The 26,745-nt window shown below is 43.0% G+C and overlaps 2 protein-coding genes across 5 annotated transcripts in view; one reads left to right on the forward strand and one right to left on the reverse strand.

The window, feature by feature from the left end:
- XPO5 (exportin 5) overlaps positions 1 to 24,171 on the reverse strand; it is a 55,114-nt gene extending 30,943 nt beyond the window's left edge. The window contains exons 1-14 of one of the 2 annotated variants that reach the window (XM_054493245.2): positions 23,857 to 24,171; positions 21,222 to 21,343; positions 20,249 to 20,321; positions 18,589 to 18,726; positions 18,230 to 18,412; positions 16,442 to 16,468; positions 14,913 to 15,098; positions 13,389 to 13,465; positions 9,976 to 10,075; positions 8,525 to 8,608; positions 7,778 to 7,903; positions 6,095 to 6,185; positions 3,142 to 3,270; positions 675 to 805 (exon numbers count right to left, since the gene is read on the reverse strand). In XM_054493245.2, the coding sequence (XP_054349220.1) occupies positions 675 to 805; positions 3,142 to 3,270; positions 6,095 to 6,185; positions 7,778 to 7,903; positions 8,525 to 8,608; positions 9,976 to 10,075; positions 13,389 to 13,465; positions 14,913 to 15,098; positions 16,442 to 16,468; positions 18,230 to 18,412; positions 18,589 to 18,726; positions 20,249 to 20,321; positions 21,222 to 21,343; positions 23,857 to 23,961 (1,572 nt within the window). In that variant the 5' untranslated portion in view covers positions 23,962 to 24,171. The remainder of the gene's footprint in view (positions 1 to 674; positions 806 to 3,141; positions 3,271 to 6,094; positions 6,186 to 7,777; positions 7,904 to 8,524; positions 8,609 to 9,975; positions 10,076 to 13,388; positions 13,466 to 14,912; positions 15,099 to 16,441; positions 16,469 to 18,229; positions 18,413 to 18,588; positions 18,727 to 20,248; positions 20,322 to 21,221; positions 21,344 to 23,856) is intronic. The other variant, XM_063667040.1, reaches the window with a different exon arrangement.
- A 35-nt stretch (positions 24,172 to 24,206) lies between these two features.
- POLH (DNA polymerase eta) overlaps positions 24,207 to 26,745 on the forward strand; it is a 41,917-nt gene continuing 39,378 nt past the window's right edge. Inside the window, exon 1 of one of the 3 annotated variants that reach the window (XM_054493253.2) lies at positions 24,207 to 24,550. The gene's annotated coding sequence lies outside the window, so the exon portion shown is untranslated. The remainder of the gene's footprint in view (positions 24,551 to 26,745) is intronic. The other 2 variants (XM_054493254.2, XM_063667044.1) reach the window with 2 other exon arrangements.

Below are 26,745 nucleotides of genomic sequence, written 5' to 3' on the forward strand. Positions count from 1 at the left end.
TTTCTCTATAATTTAGTAAATCCTGATCTGCCTACTTTAAGAAATATGATTTTACTGATACAGTCGAGGCTCTCTGTGCATACCCTCCTTTTCAGACCTACAGGTGGCCACCATACTGGTGGCCTACAGTATTCTAAAGCAGTGTGGTACTTAAAATGTATACTAAATGTGGTAGTGCTTAGAGTTAGAAAGACCTGAGTTTTGGTCCCCACTTTGCCATTTATTAGCTGTTTGAACTTGAGTATGCTATTTAGCCTCTCTAAATCTGTTTCCTTTTCTGTAAGATGTACATCCATAGATTTTCCTATTCTACTACCAGTTTAAAAAAGATAAAAACTGGCCAGGCGTAGTGGGTCATGCCCGCAATCTCAGCACCTTGGGAGGCCAAGGCAGGAGGGTCACTTGAGGCCAGGAGTTTGAGATCAGCCTGGGCAACACAGACTCCATTTTTATTATAAATTAGCCAGGTGTGGTGGCAAGTGACCGTAGTCCTAGATCCTCAGGAGCCTGAGGTAGGAGGATTCCTGGAGCCCAGGAGTTGGAGGTTACAGAGAGCTATGATTGTGCCACTGCATTTCAGCCTGAGCAACAGAGAGATATCGTGTCTCAAAAAAGAACAAGAAAAGAAAAAGGTCAAAATAATCATGCAGTCAGCATGGGAAATAATTACTTACTTCTCTACCTAGTGTTCGAAACATCTGGGTGATAACACTTTCCAAAAAAAGAGTCATGGCTTCCCACTGCACGAATGAAGGTGAGAAGACGGAACAGAGGCTTCCTTCTCCAGTTCCAACTGCAGAACAAGCTTTAAAACACACACACACACACATACACAATTATCAGCACTGAAAGATCACAGAAGACCCAGAGAGACAATGGAGCCTTAGAGAACACCTGAGAATTTCATGACTGAAGAAGCAGGGTAATCTAACCCCTCTCAGCCGGGGCAAAGAAAAGATGATGTGTGCTGAAAGCAGTGAGGTAGGTGAAGGCTCCTACCATGCCTCCTCCTCTAACAATGAGCAGTCTGAATTCACCCCTATGAGCCTTGTAGTAAAACCATTTTGAGTAATGAATGAGAATACGCAGGTGAACATCAAAAACATTGCCTGGCCCATTAGTAGGCACTTGATAAACATGAATTAGTTTCTCCCCTCCTCCCCTTTTATAATCTTTTCCATGAGAATCTAAATAATTAAAATTGAGACCATAAAGAATCTTCCCAATAAGGAAACAATGTAATATACAAAACACTGCTTCACATCCAATAGCCTCATGACAACCTTAAGGGCTATGTCTAGAGAAGGGTGCCATCCTTCAAGTTTACAACTATTACCACAGCACACCACTCAAATAGCAAGGCACAAGCAAAAAGATTTATCAATTGCTTTTCTTTTTTTGTTTGTTTGAGATGGAGTCTCCTCTGTCACCCAGGCTGGAGGGCAGTGGCGAGATCTCGGCTCACTGCAACATTAGCCTCCCAGGTTGAAGCAATTCTCTGCCTCAGCCTCCCAAGCAGCTGGGATTACAGCCACCTACGACCATGCCCAGGTAATTTTTGTACTTTTTTTTTTTTTTTTAGTAGAGACGAGGTTTCACCATCTTGGCCAGGCTGGTCTTAAAACTCCTGACCTTGTGATCCACCCACCTCAGCCTCCCAAACTGCTGGGATTACAGGCATGAGCCACTGTGCCCAGCCGCTTTTCTTTCCTTTTTTTTTTTTTTCTTTCTTTTTTGAGATGGGAGTCCCGCCCAGGCTGGAGTGCAGTGGCACAATCTTGGCTCACTGAAACCTCCACTTCCCGGGTTCAAGTGATTCTCCTGCCTCAACCTCCTGAGTAGCTAGGATTAAAGGGGCCCACCACCACGCCTGGCTAATTTTTTGTTTTTAGTAGAGACAGGGTTTTGCCATGTTGGCCAGGCTGGTCTCGAACTCCTGACCTCAGGTGATCCCCAGCCTCAGCCTCCTGAAGTGCTAGGATTACAGGCGTGAGCCACCCTGCCTGTCCTAAGATTTACCAATTGCTTTTCTTGCTTACATACAGCGTAGTCCTATTTACTAGTTTCATCTTAGTGCAACACATTTGGGCTTCCTCAACCTTTCAAGTTACCAAATATCAGATAATTTAGAGTCAATTGTAAATAAAACTGAATGTTAAATCCCTCAAATGTCAGCCAATAGTATGGTGCTTTTCTAAAGCAGTGACATGCACTAGTTAATTCACTTTTTTTTCTTCTTTTTTTTGAGATGGAGTTTCGCTCTCGTTGCTCAGGCTGGAGTACAATGGCGCCATCTCGGCCAACCGAGATGTAGAAGGCTAACCGCAAACTACACCTTCTGGGTTCAAGCGATTCTCCTACCTCAACCTCCCAAGTAGCTGGGATTACAGGCATGCGCCACCACGCCGGCTAATTTTTTGTGTTTTTAGTAGAGACAGGGTTTCTCCAAGGTGGTCAGGCTGGTGTCGAACTCTCGACCTCAGGTGATCTGCCCGCCTTGGACTCCCAAAGTGCTGGGATTACAGGCGTGAGTCACCGCATCCAGCCTTTTTGCTTTATTAATACAGTCACACACATATAGCATGCATTACGATGAGAGACAAAACATATGGAGTACAGAGAAGTTAACTGGCTGAGGCATTCAGTAGAGGGGGATTATTTTGAATTTATGTAAAGTATAATTTCCCGAAAGCTTTGGGGTGGCTGAGTAATATGAGAAGTCCCTGTATTATTCCTGTTATGTCTAACAGGAGATCCTTTCTGATTTCAGGAATAGTGCTATGCAAGACTTTGGTTGAAAAGTTTTAAAGTTAGGTCTAGGCATGAAATTTGTTAAGCTGGTGCCTGAAGTGAAGCAAATAAAATCAACAATAAATAATTGGTTGATTCTGTTACAAACGGAAAATGATGGCAAAACTGATAAGGACATGGTTTTACCCTAACTTAAAACAAATTTAAAATGTGTCATCTGCTTTCTTTATGTGAGCCAATGAAAACGCTCCCTCTCCAGGATGAGCAAAGCTATTTTTGAATAGTATAAGTATATCGTTCTGATGCGTGTGTAGCTCAGGCTCATTTCCTATATATAGTTTTGATACTGTCCTAACATTTCACTAACATTCAGTAATGAAAAAAACTTACAATTCACAGAACCAGCATCAAGAAAAGTTGCTAGTTGATACTTTAGCCACTCCCCAGCCATCTGGAAGCTAGTTTTGGGATCCAAACGACATGCCAACCTCATCACCTCTCCTTGTTGGGCTCGGGAGGCTGCCAAGAGAAAATGCCAAGGGAAGGACAGAATCAATAACTGGTATAAAATAGGTACTTAAGTTAATGTTTATTAATTTACCACCCTAGGGGAAAAGCATTCAAAGGAACTGTTTTGCAGACTTGTGCTCTGCATGTAATAATCACTCAATAAAACTTTATTAATGAATCCAGAAATGTCTGAAAATAAGTGATCTCTGGAAGCTGTATTACCAGCTAGATCCTGTAAGTGGCAAACTAAACTTAGTCTCCCATTTCTGTTGGAATTAAAAGGAAATCAGGATTGGGCGCAGTAGCTCATGCCTGAAATCCTAGCACTTTAGGAGGCCAAGGTGGGCAGACTGCTTCTGCCCAAGAGTTCAAAACCAGTTTGGGCAATACAGTAAGACCCAGTCTCTACCAAAAAATACAAAAAGTAGCCAGGTGTGGTGGCATGCTCCTATAGTCCCAGTAACTTGGGAGAGTGAGGTAGGAGGACCAGCTGAGCCCAGGGAGGTCAAGATTGTAGTGAGCCATGATTGCAGCACCACTCTTGCCTGGACAACAGAGTGAGACCATGTCTCAAAATAAAAAAAAAAATTTAAAAAAAGTAAATCAGGTTGGTGGTAATAAAAAATGGTGCAGCTGCTGTGGAAAATAGTCTGGCAGTTCCTGAAAATATTAAATGTGCAATTGCCATATTATCGAGCAATTCTACTCCTAGTTATATATCTAAGATAAACAAAAACTTATGTCTAAACAAAATCTTGTATATAAATGTTCATAGCAGCATTATTTGTAATAGTCAAAAAATGGAAATAACTCAAATGTCCATCAACAGATGAATAAATGAGTAAATGTGGTATATCCATACAATGAAATATTGGCAATAAAAAGAAATGAAGGCCAGGTGTGGTGGCTCACACCTGTAATCCAGCACTTTGGGAGGCCGAGGCAGGTGAATCAGCTGAGGTCGGGAGTTCGAGACCAGCCTGGCCAACATGATGAAACCCAGTCTCCACTAAAAATAAAACAATTAGCTGGGCATGGTGGTGCATGCCTATAATCCCAGTTACTTGGGAGGGTGAGGGAGGAGAATCGCTTGAACCCCAGAGGCAGAGGTTGCAGTGAGCCGAGAGTGTGTCACTGCACTCCAGCCTGGGCAACAGAGCAAGACTCCATCTCAAAAAAAAAAAAAAAAGGCTGGGTGTGGTGGCTTACGCCTGTAATCCTAGCACTTTGGGAAGCTGAGGCGGGTGGATCACGAGGTCAGGAGATTGAGACCATCCTGGCTAACACAGTGAAACCCCGTCTCTACTAAAAACACAAAAAATTAGCTGGGTGTGGTGGCACGTGTGCGTAGTCCCAGCTATTCAGGAGGCTGAGGCAGGAGAATTGCTTGAATCTGGGAGGCGGAGGTTGCAGTGAGCTGAGAGTGTGTCACTGCACTCCAGCCTGGGCAACAGAGCAAGACTCCATCTCAAAAAAAAAAAAAAAAGGCTGGGTGTGGTGGCTTACGCCTGTAATCCTAGCACTTTGGGAAGCTGAGGCGGGTGGATCACGAGGTCAGGAGATTGAGACCATCCTGGCTAACACAGTGAAACCCCGTCTCTACTAAAAACACAAAAAATTAGCTGGGTGTGGTGGCACGTGTGCGTAGTCCCAGCTATTCAGGAGGCTGAGGCAGGAGAATTGCTTGAATCCGGGAGGCAGAGGTTGCAGTGAGCCGAGATTGTGCCACTGCACTCCAGCCTGGGCGACAGAGCGAGACTCCATCTCAAAAAAAAAAAAAAAAAAAGAAATCAAGTACTGATAAATGTTGTAACTTGGATGAATCTTAAAAACATTATGCAAGTGAAAGAAGGCAGTCACAAAAGACCATGTATGATTCAATTTATATGAAACGTTCAGAATAGGCAAAACAGAGACAGAAAGTAGATTACTGGTTGCCTAGGACTGGGAGAGATGAGGGAATTGGGGGATGACTCCTTGTGGATATAGGATTTATTTTTGGGGTGATGAAAATATAATCTAAAATTGATTGTGGTGATGGCTGCGCAACTCTGTAAAAATACTAAAAACCATTAAATTATATACTACATGTGGGTGAACTGTATGGTAAATTAATTTTGTCTCAATAAAGCTGTAAAAAAAAAAAAAAGAAAAAGGAGGCTGGGCGTGGTGGCTTGTACCTGTAATCCCAGCACTTTGGGAGACTGAGGCGGGCAGATGACCTGAGGTCGGGAGTTTGAGACCAGCCTGACCAATATGGAGAAACCCCGTCTCTACCAAAAATGCAAAATTAGCCAAGCATGGTGGTGCATGCCTGTAATCCCAGCTACTTGGGAAGCTGAGGCAGGAGAATCGCTTGAACCCAGAAGGCAGAGGTTGCGGTGAGCCGAGATCGCGCCATTGCACTCCAGCCTGGGCAACAAGAGTGAAACTCCACCTCAAAAAAAAAAGGAAATAAGGCACAGAAAACACAGAACAGAACTAGAATATTAGAATAAAATGATTTTTCCACTTTTTGGGGGAAAGAAATAACCATAAGGTAAGATGGTATTTAATCCTAAGTATGAAAAAAAGTCAAGAGTGTCTTAAGTATGGTTACCATCCCTAAACATCAATGTCCAAGTGCTGTGGGGGTCTGTGGTGTAAAACAAAACATTATGCCGGGAATACAGCCCCAGCACTCTTCTGTAATGGGAAACTAGGGCTTAATAAGTAGGCTGCTATCCAGATTTGGGGATCTTTCGTAAAAACCCCAAACACCATGCACCATGATTCATAATACTAGATGCCATTCTGAGACTGTTGAGAGAAATCCAAGGCCAACATCACTTACAGTTGAAGAAAGCATTGAAGTCCTCATCGCTATCAAAATCAAACCGAGAATATTCACAGCTAGGGCTGTCTGTTTTAGAAGGAAAGCCCATCTGGAAAGAGAAAGGTAATTGGGGTAGGGGATGAAAGTGGACCCACTGAAAGAGTGTTTAAGCTTCAGGAGTTCAAGCACTTTTAATTTATTTAAGAGTTAAGGGTTTGCATGAGATATTGTATGGTAAATATCCACTTCAGTTCTATCACAGGTCCACAGTTTGCTCCCAGTTCCAGTATTCCTCAGTGGTAGAAAAGAGAATATTTTTAGTTGATACCATCCTCCAAGTTCCTCAGAGAGAATTAAATTATTGAATTCTTTTAGGGTCCCAAGAAAAAATGACAATTCAGTATGTAGTAAGGAAGAAAGAATTGAGAGCTACTTGCCTCAAATACTGAACACTGAGAATAAACTTATAGAACTTTGTATGTTTCATTCAAAAAAGAACTGAAGACCATGGCAGAAAATAAGAACACAGTGTGCCCGGGCGCGGTGGCTCACGCCTGTAATCCCAGCACTTTGGGAGGCCGAGGCGGGTGGACTGCCTGAGCTCAGGAGTTTGAGACCAGCTTGGGAAAAACAGTAAAACTCTGTCTCTACTAAAATACAAAAAATTAGCCGAGTGTGGTGGTGGGCACCTGTAGTCCCAGCTACTTGGGAGGCTGAGGCAGGAGAATGGCTTGAACCCAGGAGACAGAGGTTGCAGTGAGCCAAGATCGTGCCACTGCACTCCAGCCTTGGTGACAGGGCGAGACTCCGTCTCCAAAAAAAAAAAGAAAACAGAACACAGTGTGTGCTATGTGCTAGGCAAATTCCTTAAGAAAATAAGGGGACCCTTGAATGTGCCCCATTCTCTGATGTTACAAATTGAGATTAAGAATCTGTCAACTGCAAGAGCTCTTAGCAGGGAATTCATGAGCAACTCTCTACTAAGGTAGTGAGCAATCTTTGCTTCTACTCTCACTCCCCTCATGTCCCTTTGTAACTCTCACTTGGCCTCCAGAAACAATCCTTAGATATTGCCTCCTCTTGGAATCTTCCCGACTCAACCCTCCTATGTACTTCCAAAGCATTCTGCTTTTAACCCCTGAATAGCAATTATTACATTGTATGGTCACTGCTCTTGCCCTAGCACCTAGCCCAATACTTACGATATAAAAGTACTCTCATATGAAGAGCAGTTATAATAACCAGTAAGGACTGATTTCTTCCTGAGGAATAAGAAAATATGTCCAGTAAAGGAATCTTAGTGATGAAGAAAGGGTTGTTAATAATGCCACTCAAAGTCTTTTTTATGTTTCCCCAGAGACAGGGTCTCACTCTCATCGCCTAGGCTGGAGTGCAGTGCTGCAATCTTAGCTCAATGCAGCCTCAATTTCCCAAGCTCAGGTGATCCTCCCACCTTAAGCCTCCCCAGTAGCTGGGGCAACAGGTGCATACCACCATGCCCTGCTAATTTTTTTGTATTTTTAGTAGAGACGAGGTTTCGCCATGTCGCACAGGCTGGTCTCCAACTCCTGGGCTCAAGCGATCCTCCCGCCTCAGCCTTCCATAGAGCTGGGATTATAGGTGTGAGCCACCACACCCAGCCTCAAAGTCTTATTATGTGTATTCACCTACATTCCACATGTTTAGATTCCCATTATATACCTTGACCAAGTTGGTCATGGAAGCACGAAGATATTTTGGTATTATTGCTAATAGCAAAGGATCACGGGACAGGATTTCATGCCTGAAGAGGGCTCCCCAAGTCATCTGAGTTGAAGAGCGTAGAAACTAAAGAGAAAAAAAGAAAACGTCAGTCTAAGGACTTGGATTCTATATAACCTAGATTATTACTTAGCAGTTATCAACTACATTTTTTCATAGAAATAAATCTGTACAATACTTTGAAGCTGTCTCTACTGCAATTTATCAGTAATGACTACCCACTATGGACCACATGTTAGTAAGATAGGCTGTGGATCAAGGAAATTACCTGGAATGTGAGCTGAATTTTACTACTTTCTCTTCTTTGCAAAAAAGGATACTGGAATCTCAGAGTGATATTAGAAGGACAATTTTGAACTGAGTGAAATTAATTTTATAATACAATTAATCAGACCTTTGTTTCAAAAATCTTTATAACTTTAGTACTAAACCACCTGGGACACACCTCACATGTGACTGAGTACAATCAGAGTATTACCTAAAGGGAAAAGCTGCTGACCTAGACAAGTGCACTGTCTGGCTCAGGAAGAAGAGCCAATAATTCTCTTAATGAAATGACACTACAGTCATTCCTCAAGGCCTGAAGAGTCACATTTTATACATGATCTACAATAATATTTCAGGACACAGTGCTTGACATTGGTTCACCTAACTAAAATTTTGAGAAGTTACCTGTATAAAGTTTACCTGACTTGGATGGGTTGTGAAAGCAAGAAAAGATTCCAGGTATTTTCCAAAGTTTGATGGTGTTTCTACATCAGAATCTGCACCCTGTAGGAGAAGACCATCATATTAACGGTGTTGATCGAGAAAAGCAGGAGAGGAAAAAGCAGGGAAATAATAAAAACAGATAAATTAAACCCTCAAAAAATGTTATTTTAAAAGGACTTTGTATTTCCTTTTGGCTAAAGAAAGGCCTCACTTCAAGGGCTAAAATATAGGAAAGTTACTTTGCCTACTCAATCATCATCATTAAAACCCATTCTGTGGTCAAACAGTAAAATAAAAAACACTCATTTCAGAAATTACAGGAAGAAAAAAAATCTGTATTACTTTCTCAGACCTTACCTGTTCACATCTCTGTGTCCCAACCTATTACATAACCCCTTCAATAGTTTCTTTTTTTTTTTCTTTTAGATGGAGTCTCACTCTGGTGCTCAGGCTGGAGTGCAGTGGCACGATCTCGGCTCACTGCAACCTCTACCTCCGGGGTTCAAGCGATTCTCCTGCCTCAGCCTCCCGAGTAGCTGGGATAACAGGCATGCACCACCACGCCTGGCTAATTTTTGTATTTTTAGTAGAGACAGGGTTTCACCATGTTGGCCAGGCTAGTCTCAAACTCCTGACCTCAGGTGATCTGCCCTGAATGCTCTTCTTTGCAAAAAAGGATACTGGAATCTCAGAGTGATATTAGAAGGACAATTTTGAACTGAGTGAAATTAATTTTATAATACAATTAATCAGACCTTTGTTTCAAAAATCTTTATAACTTTAGTACTAAACCACCTGGGACACACCCAGCACCCTCCCAAAATGCTGGGATTACAGGCATGAGCCACTGCACCTGGCCCCCTCAATAGTTTCTTATCTCTGAAACTATCCTCTCTAACCATTTAAACCACCACAAAAAGATATAACATCAATTGCAAATGTCTGTTCCAATGTCCTATCTTCCAACTTATAAGACTGAGTATTAAATATTTCTCTAATGGCAGGTTTTCCAGGTCAATCAGACTCAAGTTTTCTTTTGTGCTCCAATAATATATCCCTTAGATTGGGAAAAGGGTTCTTTATTCAAGTCCATGTTTTGTGGGCTAACAGAATGTGAAAGCATAAAGCACTCAGCAGATTGAGGTTCTGTAAGTACCAGAATTCACAAGAAACCAACGCTGACTTTATGGAATAATAGATGTGGATATCTGACGTTGGTATAACTATTTTATTGTTAAAAGAAATTTAGATCACTCAAACACTATTCTATTAAGATAATTTAATCTATAAAATCATGCAATAACTTGTAGGGCACTGCCCCATCAGGCTAAAATCAATGACATTTGCAACCCCTCATTGAAACATAAGTTTCTAAATGCTCTTCCCAAATGGGCTTGACGCTCTCCAGAAAGCAAGCACTAGCTCACCAGCAATGCACACAGCTGATTGCCCAGTGCACACAACACCTGACAGAGCCTCTTCAGAAAGACGTAGTGTTTTTCTACCAAACCTCCTCCGTCAGCAGTCCTGTAAGATGAGAGAATTCCTTATATCACCAACAAAATTAAAAAGGCTGTAATAAAAACATCACTTTGTCTCATTTCTCCAAGTCATTTAGTTAGGTCTATAATTCAGTAGAATTCCAATAGCTTTGCTAAATTAAAAATTTTTTAAAATCTTTTTAACTTATTTGGTGGCAAAACCTGACCTGAAATGATATAGGACTATTCACACGAACAGCAATTAATAACTACGAGTGTGAACAGCAGCCATATTAGCTGTCTTCTGGAGGAGGAGAGTATCACATAAAAGGCAAGGACCTTGGGGTAAACGAGGCCTAGGCTTTAGGAACATTGAAGGACAGGATGGTATTATGGTGTCCAATGCAATCTCTGGAGTTTGACTACCTGGGTTGGAATCACAGCTTTATGAACCATGGTTGTGGTATGGCATCCACAGCACAAACAGAAATGGGACACCACTTAGTATGAGTGATGTCTATGGAACTAAGAATTGGACCTAAAAATAGTTAACTACCCAAAAAACATTATTCATTTAATTAACAGGATCCCTTAAAACAGTGCTGCAGTCTCTACAGGGAAGGAAGCCATGAAAAATGTGTATTAGAGTGGGTAGTAAGAGATTTTAAGTAAAACACATGTACCTCATACCTTTTCATTTCTCCTTGGGACCAAAAGTAAAGAGTATCAAAAAGATGGTGTTGCAACAGATTCAACTACTTATAATATATAGTTCTGCCTGACTTCCTGGTAAGAAACATGTTATCAAGAAATGTTTTAATATTTTCTTTCTTTTTTGAGACAGGATCTCGCTGTCACACCTAGGCTGGAGTACAGTGGCTCAAACATGGCTCACTGCAGCCTCAAACTAATGGGCTTCAAGGGATCCTCTCACTGCAGCCTCCCAAGTAGCTGGGACTATAGGTGCATGCCACCATACCCAGCTAATTTATTTGCATTTTGATTTTTTGTAGGGATGAGGTCTTGCCATGTTGCCCAGACTGGTCTTGAACTTCTGGGTCCAAGCAATCTTCACGGCTTGGCCTCCCAAAATACGGGGATTACAGGCATGAGCCATTGGGCCCGGCCTTGCTTTAGTATTTTCTAGAGCAATTGGAAGAAAGTACGTGGAAGCCCTTACAGTCATGCATCACTTAACAACTGGGGATGTGTACTGAGAAATGCATCGTTAAGTGATTTTATCACCATTTGAACATCATAGAGTGTACTTACACAAACTTACACAACAGGAATAGCCTATTACACATCTAGGCTATATAGCATAGCCTATTGCTCCTAGGATACAAACCTCTATAGCATGTTACCATAGCCAATACTGCGGCCAATTGTAACACAATGGTAAGTATTTGTGTATCTAAATACAGAAAAGGTACAGTAAAAATATGGTATAAATGATAAAAAATGGTATACCTGTAGAAGGCACTTACCATGAATGACTGCAGAACAGAAAACTGTACTGGGTGAGTCCAGAGTGAGTAGTGAGTGAATGTGGAAGTCTAGGACATTACTGGACCCTACTATAGACTTTATAAATACTGTACCCTTAGGCTAAACTAAATTTATTTATTTATTTAGAGATGGAGTCTCACTCTGTTGCCTAAGCTGGAGTGCAGGGGCACAATCCTGGCTCACTGCAACTTTCGCCTCCCAGGTTCAAGCGATCTCCTGCCTCAGCCTCCCAAGTAGCTAAGAATATACACGTGCGCCACCACACCCAGCTAATTTTTGTACTTTTAGTAGAGATGGGGTTTCACCATGTTGGCCAGGCTGGTCTCGAACTCCTGACCTCAGGTGATCCATCTGCCTTGGCCTCCTAAAGTGCTGTGATCACAAGCATGACCCACCGTACCTGGGCCGCTAAATTTATTTTAAAAATTTTCCAACCGGGCGCAGTGGCTCATGCCTATAATCCCAGTACCTTGGGAGGCTGAGGCGGGTGGATCACCTGAGGTCAGGAGTTCAAGACCAGCCTGACCAACAGGGAGAAACCCTGTTTCTACTAAAAATACAAAATTAGCTGGGCATGGTGGTGCATGCCTGTAATCCCAGCTTCTTGGGAGGCTGAGGCAGAAGAATCGCTTGAACCCGGGAGGCAGAGGTTGCAGTGAGCTGAGATCGCATCATTGCACCCCAGCCTGGGCAACGAGAGCGAAACTCCGTCTCAAAAAAAAAAAAAAAAAACTTCCTTTCTTCAATAATGAATTAACTTTAGCTTACTGTAACTTTTTAACTTTATAAATTTTTAAACTTTTTAAAACTATTTTTTTTGAGACAAGGTCTCAGTCTGTTGCCCAGGCTGGAGTGCAGTGGCATGATCATGGTTCACAGTTGCCTGGACTTCCCGGCTCTAGTGACCCTCCCACCTCAGCCTTCTGAGTAGCTGGGACTACAAGTGCACACACCACCACACCCGACTAATTTCTGTATTTTTTTGTAGAGATGGGCTCCTGCCATGTTGCTCATGTTGGTCTTGAACTCCTAACTCAATCAATCCTCCCACCTTGGCCTCCCCAAGTGCTGAGGTTACAAATGTTAGCTAGCACATTCAGCCATGACTGCCTCATTTTCTTTTTTTTTTTTTTTTTTTGAGACAGAGTCTCACTTCGTTGCCCAGGCTGGAGTAGAGTGGCGTGATCTCGGCTCACAGCAACCTCTGCCTCCCAGGTTCAAGATACTCTCCTGCCTCAGCCTCCTGAGTAGCTGGGATTACAGGCGTGCGCCACCAGGTCTGGCTAATTTTTGTATTTTAGTAGAGATGGGGTTTCACCATGTTGGCCAGGCTGGTCTCAAACTCCTGGCCTCAAGTGATCCACCTGCCTTGGCCTCCCAAAGTGCTGGGATTACAGGTGTGAGCCACCACATCCGGCCAATGCCTCATTTTTTTATCCAAAAACACTGTCGATTGACAGCTAGCATTTAAATAAGAACTTCAGGTGGGCACAGGGGCTCACGCCTGTAATACCAGCACTTTGGGAGGCTGAGGCAGGTAGACCACCTGAGGTCAAGAGTTTGAGACCAGCGTGGTCAAAATGGCAAAACCCTGTCTCTACTAAAAATAGAAAAATTAGCCAGGCATGGTGGTGCGCCTGTAATCCCAGCTACTCGGGAGGCTGAGGCAGGAGAATCGCTTGATCCCAGGAGACGGAGGTTGTGGTAAGCCAAGATCGCACCACTGCACTCCAGCCTGGGTGACAGAGTGAGATCCATCTCAAAAAAAAAAAAGAACTTCAGATAAATCCAAATAACATAGAAAAATGACAAAGAAATTAGAAAACACACTGAAACGTAAAGATACTCACTGTGCGGCAGAGAGTATATAATGCATGGCAACATCTCCAAATAAGACCATCAAGGGCTTCCGGTCTTCCAACTTGCCCTAGACCCAATTTTAGGGAAACACAGTCATATAAACTATACTTCAAAGTACTGACATCTTCTGTAAGTATATAATCAAATATATTGACTTCATAATTTCTTATATACCCCAGGGTTTAGTGAAACACTAGAAAGAAGCCCAACTCTTTAAAACGAAATCTGGATAAACTCACATATTTTTTCTCAAAACTATCAGTTTAGTGAAAAAGCATAAACTTACATTTTTAAATGTGTTGGGCAGGCCGAGTGAGGTGGCTCACGCCTGTAATCCCAGCACTTTGGGAGGACGAGGCAGGCGGAACACCTGAGATCAGGAGTTCGAGACCAGCCTGGCCAACATGGTGAAACCCTGTCTCTACTAAAAATACAAAAATTAGGCCAGGTGCCGTGGCTTACACCTGTAATCCTAGCACTTTGGGAGGTCAAAGCAGGTAGATCACTTGAGGTCAAAAGTTCGAGACCAGCCTGGCCAACATAGTGAAACCCCGTCTCTACTAAAAAACATAAAAATTAGCTGGGTGTGGTGGCACACGTCTGTAATCCCAGCTACTCAGGAGGCTGAGGCAGGAGAATTGCTTGAACCCGGGAGGCGGAGGTTGCACTGAGCTGAGATTGTGCCACTGCACTCCAGCCTAGACGACAGAACAAGACTCCATCTCAAAAAATAAATAAATAATAAATAAATAAATAAATAAATAAATACATAAATGTGTTGGGCAATAATCCTGATATGACAGCAAAGTAAATTACATTTGTAGATAATATTCCTATGGAGAAAAGAGTCATAGTTCCATTGGTTAGCCAAGACAGACATAGGCTTGGCGCACTGGCTCACGCCTGTAATCCCAGCACTTTAGGAGGCTGAGGAGGGCAGATCACTTGAGGTCAGGAGTTCGAGAAGAGCCTGGCTAAGATGGCGAAATCTAATCTCTACTAAAAAATACAAAAATCAGTCAGGCATGGTGCATGTGCCTATAGTCCCAGCTACTCGGGAAGCTGAGGCAGGACAATCGCTTGAACCCGGGAGGCAGATGTTGCAGTAAGCCAACATCACGCCACTGCACTCCAGCCTGGGTGACAGAGCAAGACTGTCTCAATTTAAAAAAAAAAAAAAAGACAGATATAAACCTGGTGTAGCCACCATCCAAGATTCCTTGACATTCATTAAGCGAGCTTTAAACTTAACTACTTTTATCTGTTAACTGTAAATTGCCAAGTATCATGGCTGTTTCAAGAACCATGCAGCCTGATAAATCTCCACATTCTGCCAAAGGATCCCTTGAATATTGACAAACTCCTATTCAAGGGGGTTGGAAGCAGGCAGTAAGTTGGCCCCAAGGAAAAAAACCCAAACCTTTAAATGACTTTCTGCCACAACATGCAATTAAACACATACACAGCCTACTTCAGAGACTCTGAGGATAAGTCAGTTTGAAGTGGTAACTTACTTTTCTGCTGACTGCAATGAGAAGACACTCAGCGGCTCCCAACTGAAGTTCCTGTTCATTCAACAGCAAACACAGTATCTCCAGGAGTTTACAGTTTTCAGCAGTGATGTGACTCATAGACACCCAGTCAATATAGCCTGCTAGAGTATTCAATGCTGCAACTCCTACTCGACAGTTTGCTTGCGCCTACCAGAAAAGAAATAACTTTGGACCATGAAGTCCTCGGTAACAGGTAAGGAACCTGTGGTTATAACTGAACTCCAATTTTCTAATTCTAAAAAAATTATTTTTTAAGAATATACTCACGTAACAGTCACAGGTAGGGAACACAATCACTTCTCAAACAATGACATTCTCAACATCCATCGATAAGACCATACTGGCATGTGTGGCCATTTTATCTTTTCCACAAAACCCCAAATCTTACCATTTTACTTCCCAAGGCTGGGCGCAGTGGCACACACCTGCAATCCCAGTACTTTGGGAGGCCAAGGTGGGTGGATCAACTGAGCCCAGGAGTTAAAAGACCAGCCTGGGCAACATGGCAAAACTAGTGTCTACCAAAAAAAAAAAAAAAGGAAAAAAAAAACCCCAAAAATACAAAAATTAGCCAGGCATGATGGTGTGCATCTACAGTCCCAGCTACTCATGAGGCTGAGGTAAGGCTCACTTGAACCCTGGAGGTTGAAGCTGCAGTGAGCCATGTTTGCCTCACTGTACTCTAGCCTGGGTGACAAGGTAAGACCCTGTGTCAAAAAAAAAAAAAAAAGTAAGTTTTGTTTTTTTTTTACTTCCCTTCCACCATAGCTCAGTGATCAAAAACAGAACAAAGGACAGGCTGGGCGTGGTGGCTCACACCTGTAATCCCAGCACTTTGGGAAGTCAAGGAGGGCGGATCATGAGGTCAGGAGATTGAGACTATCCTGGCTAACACAGTGAAACCCCGTCTCTATTAAAAATACAAAAAATTAGCCAGGCGTGGTGGCGGGCACCTGTAGTCCCAGCTACTTGGGAGGCTAAGGCAGGAGAATGGCGTGAACCCAGGAGGCGGAGCTTGCAGTGAGCCGAGATCACGCCACTGCACTCCAGCCTGGGAAAGTGAGCGAGACTCCGTCTCAAAAAAACAAAAACAAAAACAAACAAACAAAAAAAAAACAAACGACAGATGCAGTGGCCCACAATCACTTTGGGAGGTCGAGGCTGGAGGATCACTTGAAGCCAGGAGTTTGATGCCAGCCTAGGCAACACACTGAGACCCTGTTTCTATAGAAAGTATTAGCTGGGCATAGTGGTGTGCACCTATATTCCCAGCTACTCATGAAGTTGAGGTGAGAGGATCACTTGAGCTGGGGAGGTCATGGCTGCAGTGAGCTGAGACCACACAACTGCACTCCAGCCTGGGCAACAGTAAGACCTGTCTCCAAAACAATACAACACAAGCAAGGCTGACGTCACCATCCACTAGGGGCACGTATCCCCTCACCTGAAAGGTTCAAAGGTCTCCTTCAAACATTATAAAGAGCTCTTACCTTTGACTCCTGAGAAGTATCTGTCTTCTGAAAGGAAGTATAAAGATCCAGTGTTTTTAATGAGCAAAAGGCCACATAATAACTTTCTACTCCCCCCCCCCCAATCAATGCTCTTGAATAATGATTCTTAAATATATGCAATTTTTAATCTTGGAAAATAACACAACTTTACTAAGCACGCATAACTGATATTCCCCTAGGGAGAACAAGTAAAGTCAGAAGCATAATTAAATGAATACAATTTATGATCATGTATGTATAGCATAAGTATATGAAAACTATGTACTCAAAAATACTGGATGTTGGCCAGGCGTGGTGGCTCACGCCTGTAATCCCAGCAATCTGGGAGGCCAAGGCGGGTGGATCACCTGAGGTCAGGAGTTTGAGACCAGTCTGGCCAACATGGTGAAACCCCATCTCTGCTAAAATTACAAAAATTAGCCGGTGTGCTGGCGCATGCCTGTAATCCCAGCTACTTGGGAAGCTGAGGCGGAAGAATCACTCGAACCTGGAAGGCGGAGGTTGCAGTGAACCAAGATTGCACTACTGCACTCCAGCCTGGGCAACAAAAGTGAAACTCCGTCTCAAAAAAAAAAAAAAAGAAAAGAAAAAAAAAAAATATATATATATATAGGATGTTAAATACATCAAAATAGTGGCTATTCAGTGAATATACAAATATGGTTGATTTTTATCCTTATATTTCAAATCCATACGAAGGCACATAATGTTAACTTACAAACATATAAAATTAGGCCAGGCGCGGTGGCTCACGCCTACAATCCCAGCACTTTGGGAGACCAAGGCAGGCGGATTATTTGAGGTCAGGAGTTCAAGACCAGCCTGACTAACATGGTGAAACACCATCTCTACTAAAATACAAAAATTAGACGGGCATGGTGGCAGGCACCGGTAATCTTAGCTACCCGGGAGGCTGAGGCAGGAGAATCGCTTGAACCCAGGAGGCGGAGGTTGCAGTGAGCCGAGACTGTGCCACTGCACTCCAGCATGGGTGACACAGTGAGACTCCCTCTCCAAAAAAAAAAAAAAAAAAAAATTAGTATTTTCCTAAGGAACTTCTGAAAATAAAATTAAGAATAACACCTAGGGCTGGGCTCAGTGGCTCACACCTATAATCTCAGCACTTTGGGAGAGCAAGGTGGGTAGACCACCTGAGGTCAGGAGTTTGAGACTAGCCTTGCTAACACAGCAAAACTCCATCTCTACTAAAAATACAAAAATTAGCCAGGTGTGGTGGCACATGCCTGTAATCCCAGGAGGTGGAGGCTGCAGTAAGCCGAGATCCCTATCTCTTTTTAAAAAAAAAAAGGCCAGGCGCCGTGGCTCACGCCTATAATCCCAGCACTCTGGGAGGCGGGCAGATCATGAGGTCAGATCGAGACCATCCTGGCTAACACGGTGAAACCCCGTCTCTACTAGAAATACAAAAAATTAGCCGGGTGTGGTGGCGGGCACCTGTAGTCCCAGCTACTTGGGAGGCTGAGGCAGGAGAATCGCTTGAACCTGGGAGGCAGAGGTTGCAGTGAGCCGAGATCACGCCACTGCACTCCAGCCTGGGCGACAGAGCGAGCCTCCATCTCAAAAAAAAAAAAAAAAAAAAGAAAGAAAATGAGCTCCAGTTTTACTGTCATTTCCTAGTTTTTTATTTTTTTGCTTATAAAATAGGCTTTCATTTTGCTGACCTAGACACCCTAGTTCATTACTGTAAGATTAAGCAAAAACACTCATATTGGAAAACAGAAATTTATAGGTAGCGGTATCCCTTACCACTTGCTGATACTTGTTTACATTTTCTTGAAGTGTGTTAAGCAGAAAACTGAAGATCCTTTCCATGTTCTGGGTTAATGTTTGCTGGATGTCCCTTCTTCTTTGAGGGGGAAGTGTCTGAAAAGTCACTACATCCTCTGCCAGTCGCAAAAGGATAAACATCACCAATTCTGTCTGTGTTTCCTACACCAATAGAAATAAGCTAGTTAAAAACTAAAATATCTTTTCATTTTATGTATATCCGAAGGCTATTTTCTGTTGCCAAAAAAAAAAAAAAAACCACAAACAAAATCAAACAACAAACCCTGAAGTTTGTTCCAAGGAAAAGTATACCAAACTGATATAGCTGTGTTTCATACCCCTTGTTTGGAAAGAGTGTCCAATTCTATTAGCATGTCAGGCCAATGCTGTGGCCACTCTCGCTTGATCATTTCCACTACAATTCGAGACAGAGCATCTTTAATATGGTTCTCCTCTTCCAAAATGTTCAATGTTCCCTGAAAAAGAACAAGAGATATTAAGAGATATGCAAGACTGGATTCCAGAATTCCAGAAAAAAGCTGGGCTGCAGAGTTGTACAAAATTTATCAGCAGGCCTACTTTTAAACCAAACAGAACAAATGAACCTGTTCTTCATGCCTAAGTCACTTGTCCTGCATTCTCGCTAATCACTCTTCCACTTAAAGCTTAAGTGAGGGTTGCATCACCTAATAAAAAGGCTGTCATATAGAGAGCTAGGATGACATCACTATTCTTTACAAAATGAAAAGATTCTCATATTGATTGTTTCAGTTTGCAGAAGGCCAGGGAGGAAAAGTATAGAAATAAGGAGTATAGTGAGTAGCTGATAAAATGGAAGGGCACGAAGGGGCAAATGAATATTTTACCAATAGTTCTAATACTAGAAGACGCAGAAGTATTAGAAGATCCCATCTCTCATGTCTTTTATTTAAAAAAACCAAGAAAGAAAATAGGCTACAATTTTGAACATGTTTAAAGTCATATTCTGTTTTGTGTTTAAAGAGACAGTCATCCAGTCATCACACCTGTAATCTCAGCATTTTGGAAAGCCAAGGTGGGTGGGAGGATTGCTTGAGGCCAGGGGTTTGAGACCAGAATAGCCTGGGAAACACAGTGAGACCCTGCCTCTCTAAAAACAAAAACAAAATTAGCTGGGCATGGTACCACATGCCTATAATCCCAGCTACTTGGTAGGCTAAGGCGAGAAGATCACTTGAGCCCAGGAGTTCGAGGCTGCATGATCATGCTAACGCAATCCAGCCAGAGCAACAGAGACCCTGTCTCCAAAAAAAAAAAAAAAGTCATATTCTAATACTTGAAACAAATTCATTCTGCATACTTAAAATTCTGCACGTTTTTCATCATTAGTATCACATAGTAGTTGTTTGGAATAAAAGAAAATGAAATAGACAGTGTTTCAGTCTAATTTAGATCTAAGAATCTTATTGATTTGTTGAAAATATTTAATCTCCTCTGCCCTGTCTTTATAATTTAAAAAATAGAAGTCAATACATAAGCATGATTAATTAAACCTAGTAAGAGACATATGCTGAATTATGCTTTCTGGTTTTTGTTTTGTTTTGTTTTTGAGATAGGGTCTTGCTCTGTTGCACAGGCTGGAGTGCCATGGCACCATCACGGCTCACTGCAGCCTGGATCTCCTGGGCTCAGACAGTCCTCCCACCTCAGCCTCCTGAGTAGCTGGGCCACAGGCATGCGCCACCACGCTCAGCCAATTTTTGTATTTTTGGTAGAGATGGGGTCTCACTGCATTGCCTAAGCTGCTCTCGAATTCTTAGATGCAGGTGATCCTCCTACCTCGGCTTCCCAAAGCGCTGGAATTACAGGTGTGAGTCACTGTGCCTGGCCTGAATTATGATTTCTTGTGCTGTCTGACCTATTTAGAACCAGTGAATTTTTACACAAACTCTCTATTGAAGAAGTCATGCTTTGCCTAAACTACCTTGGAAACATGTCTCCCAACCACCCATTCCTTACATTTGCAATCAGCTCCATGACACTGTTCTTCAGATACACCTTCTCCAATCGAGACATGCCGTTCCACCGAAACCTGGCCACCAAAATGCATAAAGTCAACAGAATCACTTTAGAAGTCTTGTCTTTACAAGAGAATAGCATGGATTTCTACATCTGATTACACTGGAGATTTCATTAAGAAATTATACTTTGGATTTTGTACCCGTCAACAAATGGGCAAAAATGATCTACATTTAACCAAAATACTAACAGAAAAATTCTTGGGAAAAGGTTTTATATATGCAGTGGTCCATTAACTGGAATCCGCACAAGATTTGTACCACACATCAGCTTTTCCTCATGATTTTATTGATGGGCCAAAAGTGAATATACATCTAGGTCAGCTGCAACAATGTACTTGCTTTTCAGAAAATGCAATTTTGACATCACTCATTTTCTGTGCTGGCTTACAAAACAATTCCGGAAAAACTATGGCTAAGTCTTAAAGGCTACCTCTTCTGATAGGTGTTGAGGGTAGGACAATCAAGTTAGGAGGGGTTTTCAGTTATTCTCATATAATCCTGCTTTGGATGTACCACCCAGAGAAGGCACACAAACTCAGAAAGAGAGAGAGAAAAAAGCCACAGTGCCTAATCAGAGATTCACTGACCACCTATACATTGCATTACTCTAAAAAGGCTTCGAGGGCTACTGGCATATAGTCAGAGCTCAGTAAGTACCGGCTAAATGGCAGGTAATATTTGTTGAATGGGTAATATGTACCACACACTTTACATGGATGAAGAAACTGAAGAAAAGAAAGGTTAAATCTTGAATGAGAGCTCCTGTGAGGTTCTGATAACATCTACGGGATCACTCCTTTCTTCTTGGAGATTGCTCTTCTCTACTCACCTAAACAGCATCTCTATAGGTTATATAAGATATAAAGATCTGTTCTCTCAGACTTCAGTGGTAATGTCCAAGAGCTCCTTACTTGACAACGTGTTCCAGGATCTGAAGGCCAAAATGTCTGACGATGGCAATTTGTGTTTTCTCAGCCAACCTCAAGCCACAGGGGACACAGATAGGACACTTTTCTTTAAACTCTTCACAAAACTGAAAGAAAAAAAGTTAGTGTTTCCTTTCGAGGGGTGAGAGAATAGGGACTAAAAGAATTTCATCTTAAGAAACTCCAACCAGGCCGGGTGCGGTGGCTCGCACACTGGGAGGCTGAGATGGGAGGACTACTTGAGTCTAGGAGTTCGAGACTAGCCTAGGCAACATGGCGAAACCCCATCTCTACTAAATATATATATATATAAATATATATATAAATATATATATAAATATATATAAATATATATATAAATATATATATAAATATATATATAAATATATATAAATATATATATATAAATATATATATAAATATATATATATAAATATATATAAATATATATATAAATATATATATAAATATATATATAAATATATAAATATATATAAATAAATATATATATAAATATATATATAAATAAATATATATATAAATATATATATAAATAAATATATATATAAATATATATAAATATATATATAAATAAATATATATATATATAAAAAATATATAAATAAATATATACATAAATATATATAAATATATAAATAAATATGTATATATATATATATAATTTTTTTTTTTTTTTTTTTTTTGAGACGGAATCTCACTCTGTCACCCAGACTGGAGTGCAATGGCATGATCTCAGCTCACTGCAACCTCTGCCTTCCAGGTTCAAGCAGTTCTCCTGCCCCGGCCTCCCGAGCCCAAGTAGCTGAGACTACAAGTTCACGCCACCACACCCAGCTAATTTTTGTATTTTTAGTAGAAACGGGGTTTCATCATGTTGACCAGGCTGGTCTTGAACTCCTGACCTCAGGTGATCCACCTGCCTTGGCCTCCCAAAGTGCTGGGATTACAGGCGTGAGCCACTGCGCCCGGCCTATTAAAAATATTTTTTAAAATTAGCGGGGCATGGTGGCAGGTGCCTGTAATCCCAGCTACTCATGAGGCTGAAGTGGTAGGAGAATCACTTGAGCTCGGGAAATCAAGGCTGGAGTGAGCGGAGATCTCACCACTGCACGCCAGCCTGGACAACCAGAGTGAGACCCTATGTCAAAAAGAAACTCCAACCTAAGCTATATGTTTAAAGTCGCAAAACCTAGATCAATATTATATGGATCTCCAAGCACAGTTGCTTTTAAAATATATATTTAATATAAAAATAAAAATATAAAACACATAAAATGTTATATATATATAACATTTCCTCCAAGGGGTGTTCACTCTATTTTATGTATATATATTACACGTATATTATGAATAAAGAACTGATAAACATTCCTTCCAGCGTGATGTTTCCAGATTTTTTCCATGCTACGGCCAACAGTAGCCCTACTAGTGTTGGAAAAAAATGGACACAAAGGAATAAGAAATTATTTGTTAGAGACATCCCCCTGATGTACATAGGGGTGAAATAACAATTTCTAGGGTTTCTTCTAAAAACCTTCGAGGCAGGGAGAGAGGATAGGCGGTGGAAAAAGTAAATGCGGTAAAATCTTTAATTGCTGAATTTAGGTGACAGGAACATGCAGAATCACTGTCGTATTCTCTCCACTTTTGTGTCTATTTTAAATATTAATAATAAAAACCAAACTAATAGAACCCAATTGTTTCTGATTCCAAACCCTTTGGCATACATCTACATATTGTAACATTTCCTCCAAGTGGTGGTCACTCTCTTTTTTGAAGTTAACATCACTTTAAAAATGTACAGCACAAGTATTTTCTCCTAAATGGCCATTTCTCACAGCCCACACACGTTGTTTTATGGGCAAGTAAGCTTGAATTGTATTAGCACCCCCAAACTGCAGCATAAGTCAGTCCCAAGAGCAGAGCATTCGGGTCTCAAGCAAACTACTTTCAGGAAACCAAAGTGCCCTTGTTAAAATGCAAAGTAAGTGGTAGAAGTTATCTTTGCGCAAAATAGCCTAAAAATATTACACTCAAAAACATGGGAGAAGTAGGGGTGCGAGAATTTCCCCGGGAAATGTCCAAGCCACAAACGAAAGTTAGCGAGAGATGTTAAAGGATATAAGCATAAGGGTACTAGAGGGGCTGGAGCTCGGTCAGTTCGGGTCAGGTGAGTGGGCCAGCAGGAAAACGTTTAGTGCAGGGTAGACCATAAAGAATGAAGCTGGCGTTGGGGGCGGGATCTACACGTGCGCCTCGGGAAGGCGAGGAGATGTCGGGCTTGGGGAATGAAAATGGGCGAGGGTCGTGTCGCGGACAAGAGTGCACAGAAGCGAGGAACGGGGGAGGAGAGGGCTGTGGGAAGCTGCGGCGAGATGAGAAGCAGCTAGGGACCGGAGTGTCCCAGGCAAAGGACAGGAGCGGCGAGTAGAGAAGGCGGGGGTTTGGGAGAGGCGCGGAGGGCCGCGAGGAGAAGGTCCCGGGGAGTTGGGAAAGGAGGTCCAGGAGCCGCGTGGGCGGGAGACTACCCCAGTTACAGGCGGCGCCGGAGCTGGGAGAGGGTGTCGGGACCGGCCCAGGACGCCAGGACCCCAGCTACCTTGAGAGCTTCCAGCCGGTAGCGCTGGGTGGAGTTGGGGTCCATCATGACCGTCACCGCTTTCACCAGCTGCTCGCACAACGCGTTTACTTGATCCATCGCCATGCCTAGTGCCACGCCTAACGCCACGCGCCGAGAGCGCACACCACTGCAGTCCCGGGACCACGAGGCACGACAGCTCCCTCGGCGAGACCACCCGTTGGTACCGGACTGCGGCGGGCAGGCGGGGGTGGGAAGCTGGAGGAGGAGCGTGAGCAGTAGCTCTCGCTGGGAAGAAGCCGGCGCTGCGCACGCGCCCGGCCCGCCACTGCGCAGGCGCCCGCGGAAGTGGCGGCTCCCGTGTGAAGGTTGAGCCTAGGTGGGCGGGGCGGGAGGCGGAAGGGCCGCGGTGCGCAGCCGCGTCAACGGCCCTTCGCAGCGGGCGCGCTGTCAGACCTCAGTCTGGCGGCTTCGTTGCTGGGCGCGCCGCACTTGGCTGATTCCTGCTGGGATCGCTTGCCCGGGCAGGATCCTTTACGATCCCTTCTCGGTTTCTCCGTTGTCACAGGGAATAAATCTCGCTCGAAACTCACTGGACCGCTCCCAGAAAGGCGAAAAGATATTCAAGAGCCCTTCCATTTTCCTTCCAGTGGGCACCGAACCTAGCATTTTCGGCAACCGCTGCTGGCAGTTTTGCCAGGTGTTTGTTACCTTGGTAAGAAAATTTAGAACTGTTCGCTGTCACTGTGTTCAGACTTTCTATGTTTCCTTGACTATTGGTTTTATAATGTAGCAGTGACTGGACCAACGTTACGTGAAATATAAATCATGCTAACAGGGATAAGGCCCTGGTACTGTCCTCTAAGATTTTTCTTGTAGAAAAAAGTATGTTTTTCCCTGTAGTTCTTAAACCTCTCTCTTGGAATTATTTTCCTGGATGTATTATTACCTGGTGGGCACTAAACTTGTTTTGTGCGGATTGGGGTAACTCGAGATGTTTAAAGGGAATAATTGCAATCAGTGAAGGTTTGTGCAGTTTTGATAATTGGCCAAGTGCTATATATAAGATTTCAAAGTAGTGTAATCCTTATCCAAAAGCATGGCTTGGGCAGAAAGTCTTCTTCATTTTCCATCTTTATAAAGCTCTTGGCCGGGCGCGGTGGCTCACGCCTGTAATCCCAGCACTTTGGGAGGCCGAGGCGGGTGGATCACCTGAGGTTCAGGAGTTTGAGACCAGCCTCACCAACATGGTGAAACCCCGTCTCTACTAAAAATACAAAAATTATGTTTGCATTTTTAGTATTTTTATACAGGCGTGGCGGCGAGCGCCTGTAATCCCAGCTACTCGGGAGGCTGAGGTGGGAGAATCGGTTGATCCCGGGAGGCGGAGGTTCAGTGAGCCGAGATCGCGCCTTTGCACTGCAGCCTGGGCGACAGAGCGAAACTCCGTCTCAAAAATAAATAAATAAAGCTCTTGCTTTCTCGAGTAAATACATAAACGGAAAACCTCAACAGCTTTATTATCTGTTAAAGTCTGCATGTCTGTTTTTGTGATTGTGTGCTTAGTAAATTGTGTGCTGAACATAAATCACTGCTTCCTATTCCTGCTCCACTTCTGGTATTTGGATCTAATATGGTGCTTAGCCTGTGTTTTTTTTGTGTGTGTGACAATACTATTTGTTGGCTCAATCTGTTCCAATACTACTGAAAAGCCACTTCAAAGTAGAGGGATTTCTGGCATGTTATGGTTTTAACTTGTAAATGTTTAAAGTATCACATTCTGCCTGTTTTAGGCGTGGTCGACTGGAATTTATAAGGAATTAATGCTTTGACTGCTCTGATTTTAATTATTTTTCTTTCCACTCACCTTCCTGCTTTGCAGTTGTAAGACACGTTTTTTTTTCAAGGTGAATGTTAGTTTTTGAAAAACTTTTTTTAGAATACAGTTGGGTGCTCACTCAACTGTATAACCTGTGTTTCTCGTATTTAAATCATGGATTGCTGGTGTTTCGATTGTCTTATTTAGGTCTTGTCTCTCAAACTGCTGCATATTGGAATTACCTGGAGAGCTTTTAAAAATCCCCGGCCGGGCGCGGTGGCACACGCCTGTAATCCCAGCACTTTGGGAGGCTGAGGCGGGCGGATCACGAGGTCAGGAGATCCAGACCATCCTGGCTAACACGGTGAAACCCCGTCTCTACTAAAAATACAAAAAAGTAGCCGGGCGGGGTGGCACGCGCCTGTAGTTCCAGCTAATGGGGAGGCTGAGGCAGAGGAATCGCTTGAATCCGGGAGGTGGAGGTTGCAGTGAGCTGAGATCTCACCACTACACTCCAGCCTGGGTGACAGACCCAGACTGTCTAGAAAAAAAAAAAAAATCCCCATGCTAGGCCGAGCGTGGTGACTCAGGCCTGTAATCCCAGCACTTTGGGAGGCTGAGGTGGGTGGATCGCCTAAGGTCAGGAGTTAGAGACTAGCCTGGCCAACATGGTGAAACCCTGTCTCTACTCGAAATACAAAAATTAGCTGGGCGTGGTGGCGTGCGCCTGTAGTCCCAGCTACCTGGGAGGCTGAGGCACGGGAATCGCTTGAACCCGGGAGGCGGAGGTTGCAGTGAGCCGAGACTGTGCCATTGCACTCCAGCCTGCGCAACGAGAGCGAAACTCTATCTCAAAAACAACAACAACAAAAAAACTCATGCCCAGGTCATACCCATACCAATTAAGTTAGTATATATAGTTGTGGAAGTCAAATATCAATAGTATTTAAAGCAGCCTGGCCAACATGGCAAAACCCCATCTTTACTCAAAATACAAAAAAGCCAGGCAGGGTGGTGCGCACGTGTGTAATCCCAGCTACTCGGGAGGCTGAGGCAGGAGAATGGCGTGAACCCGGGACAGGGAGGTTGCA

Source organism: Pongo pygmaeus, chromosome 5 (assembly GCF_028885625.2).
Source record: "Pongo pygmaeus isolate AG05252 chromosome 5, NHGRI_mPonPyg2-v2.0_pri, whole genome shotgun sequence".
In the NCBI taxonomy this organism is placed as follows: Eukaryota; Metazoa; Chordata; class Mammalia; order Primates; family Hominidae; genus Pongo; species Pongo pygmaeus.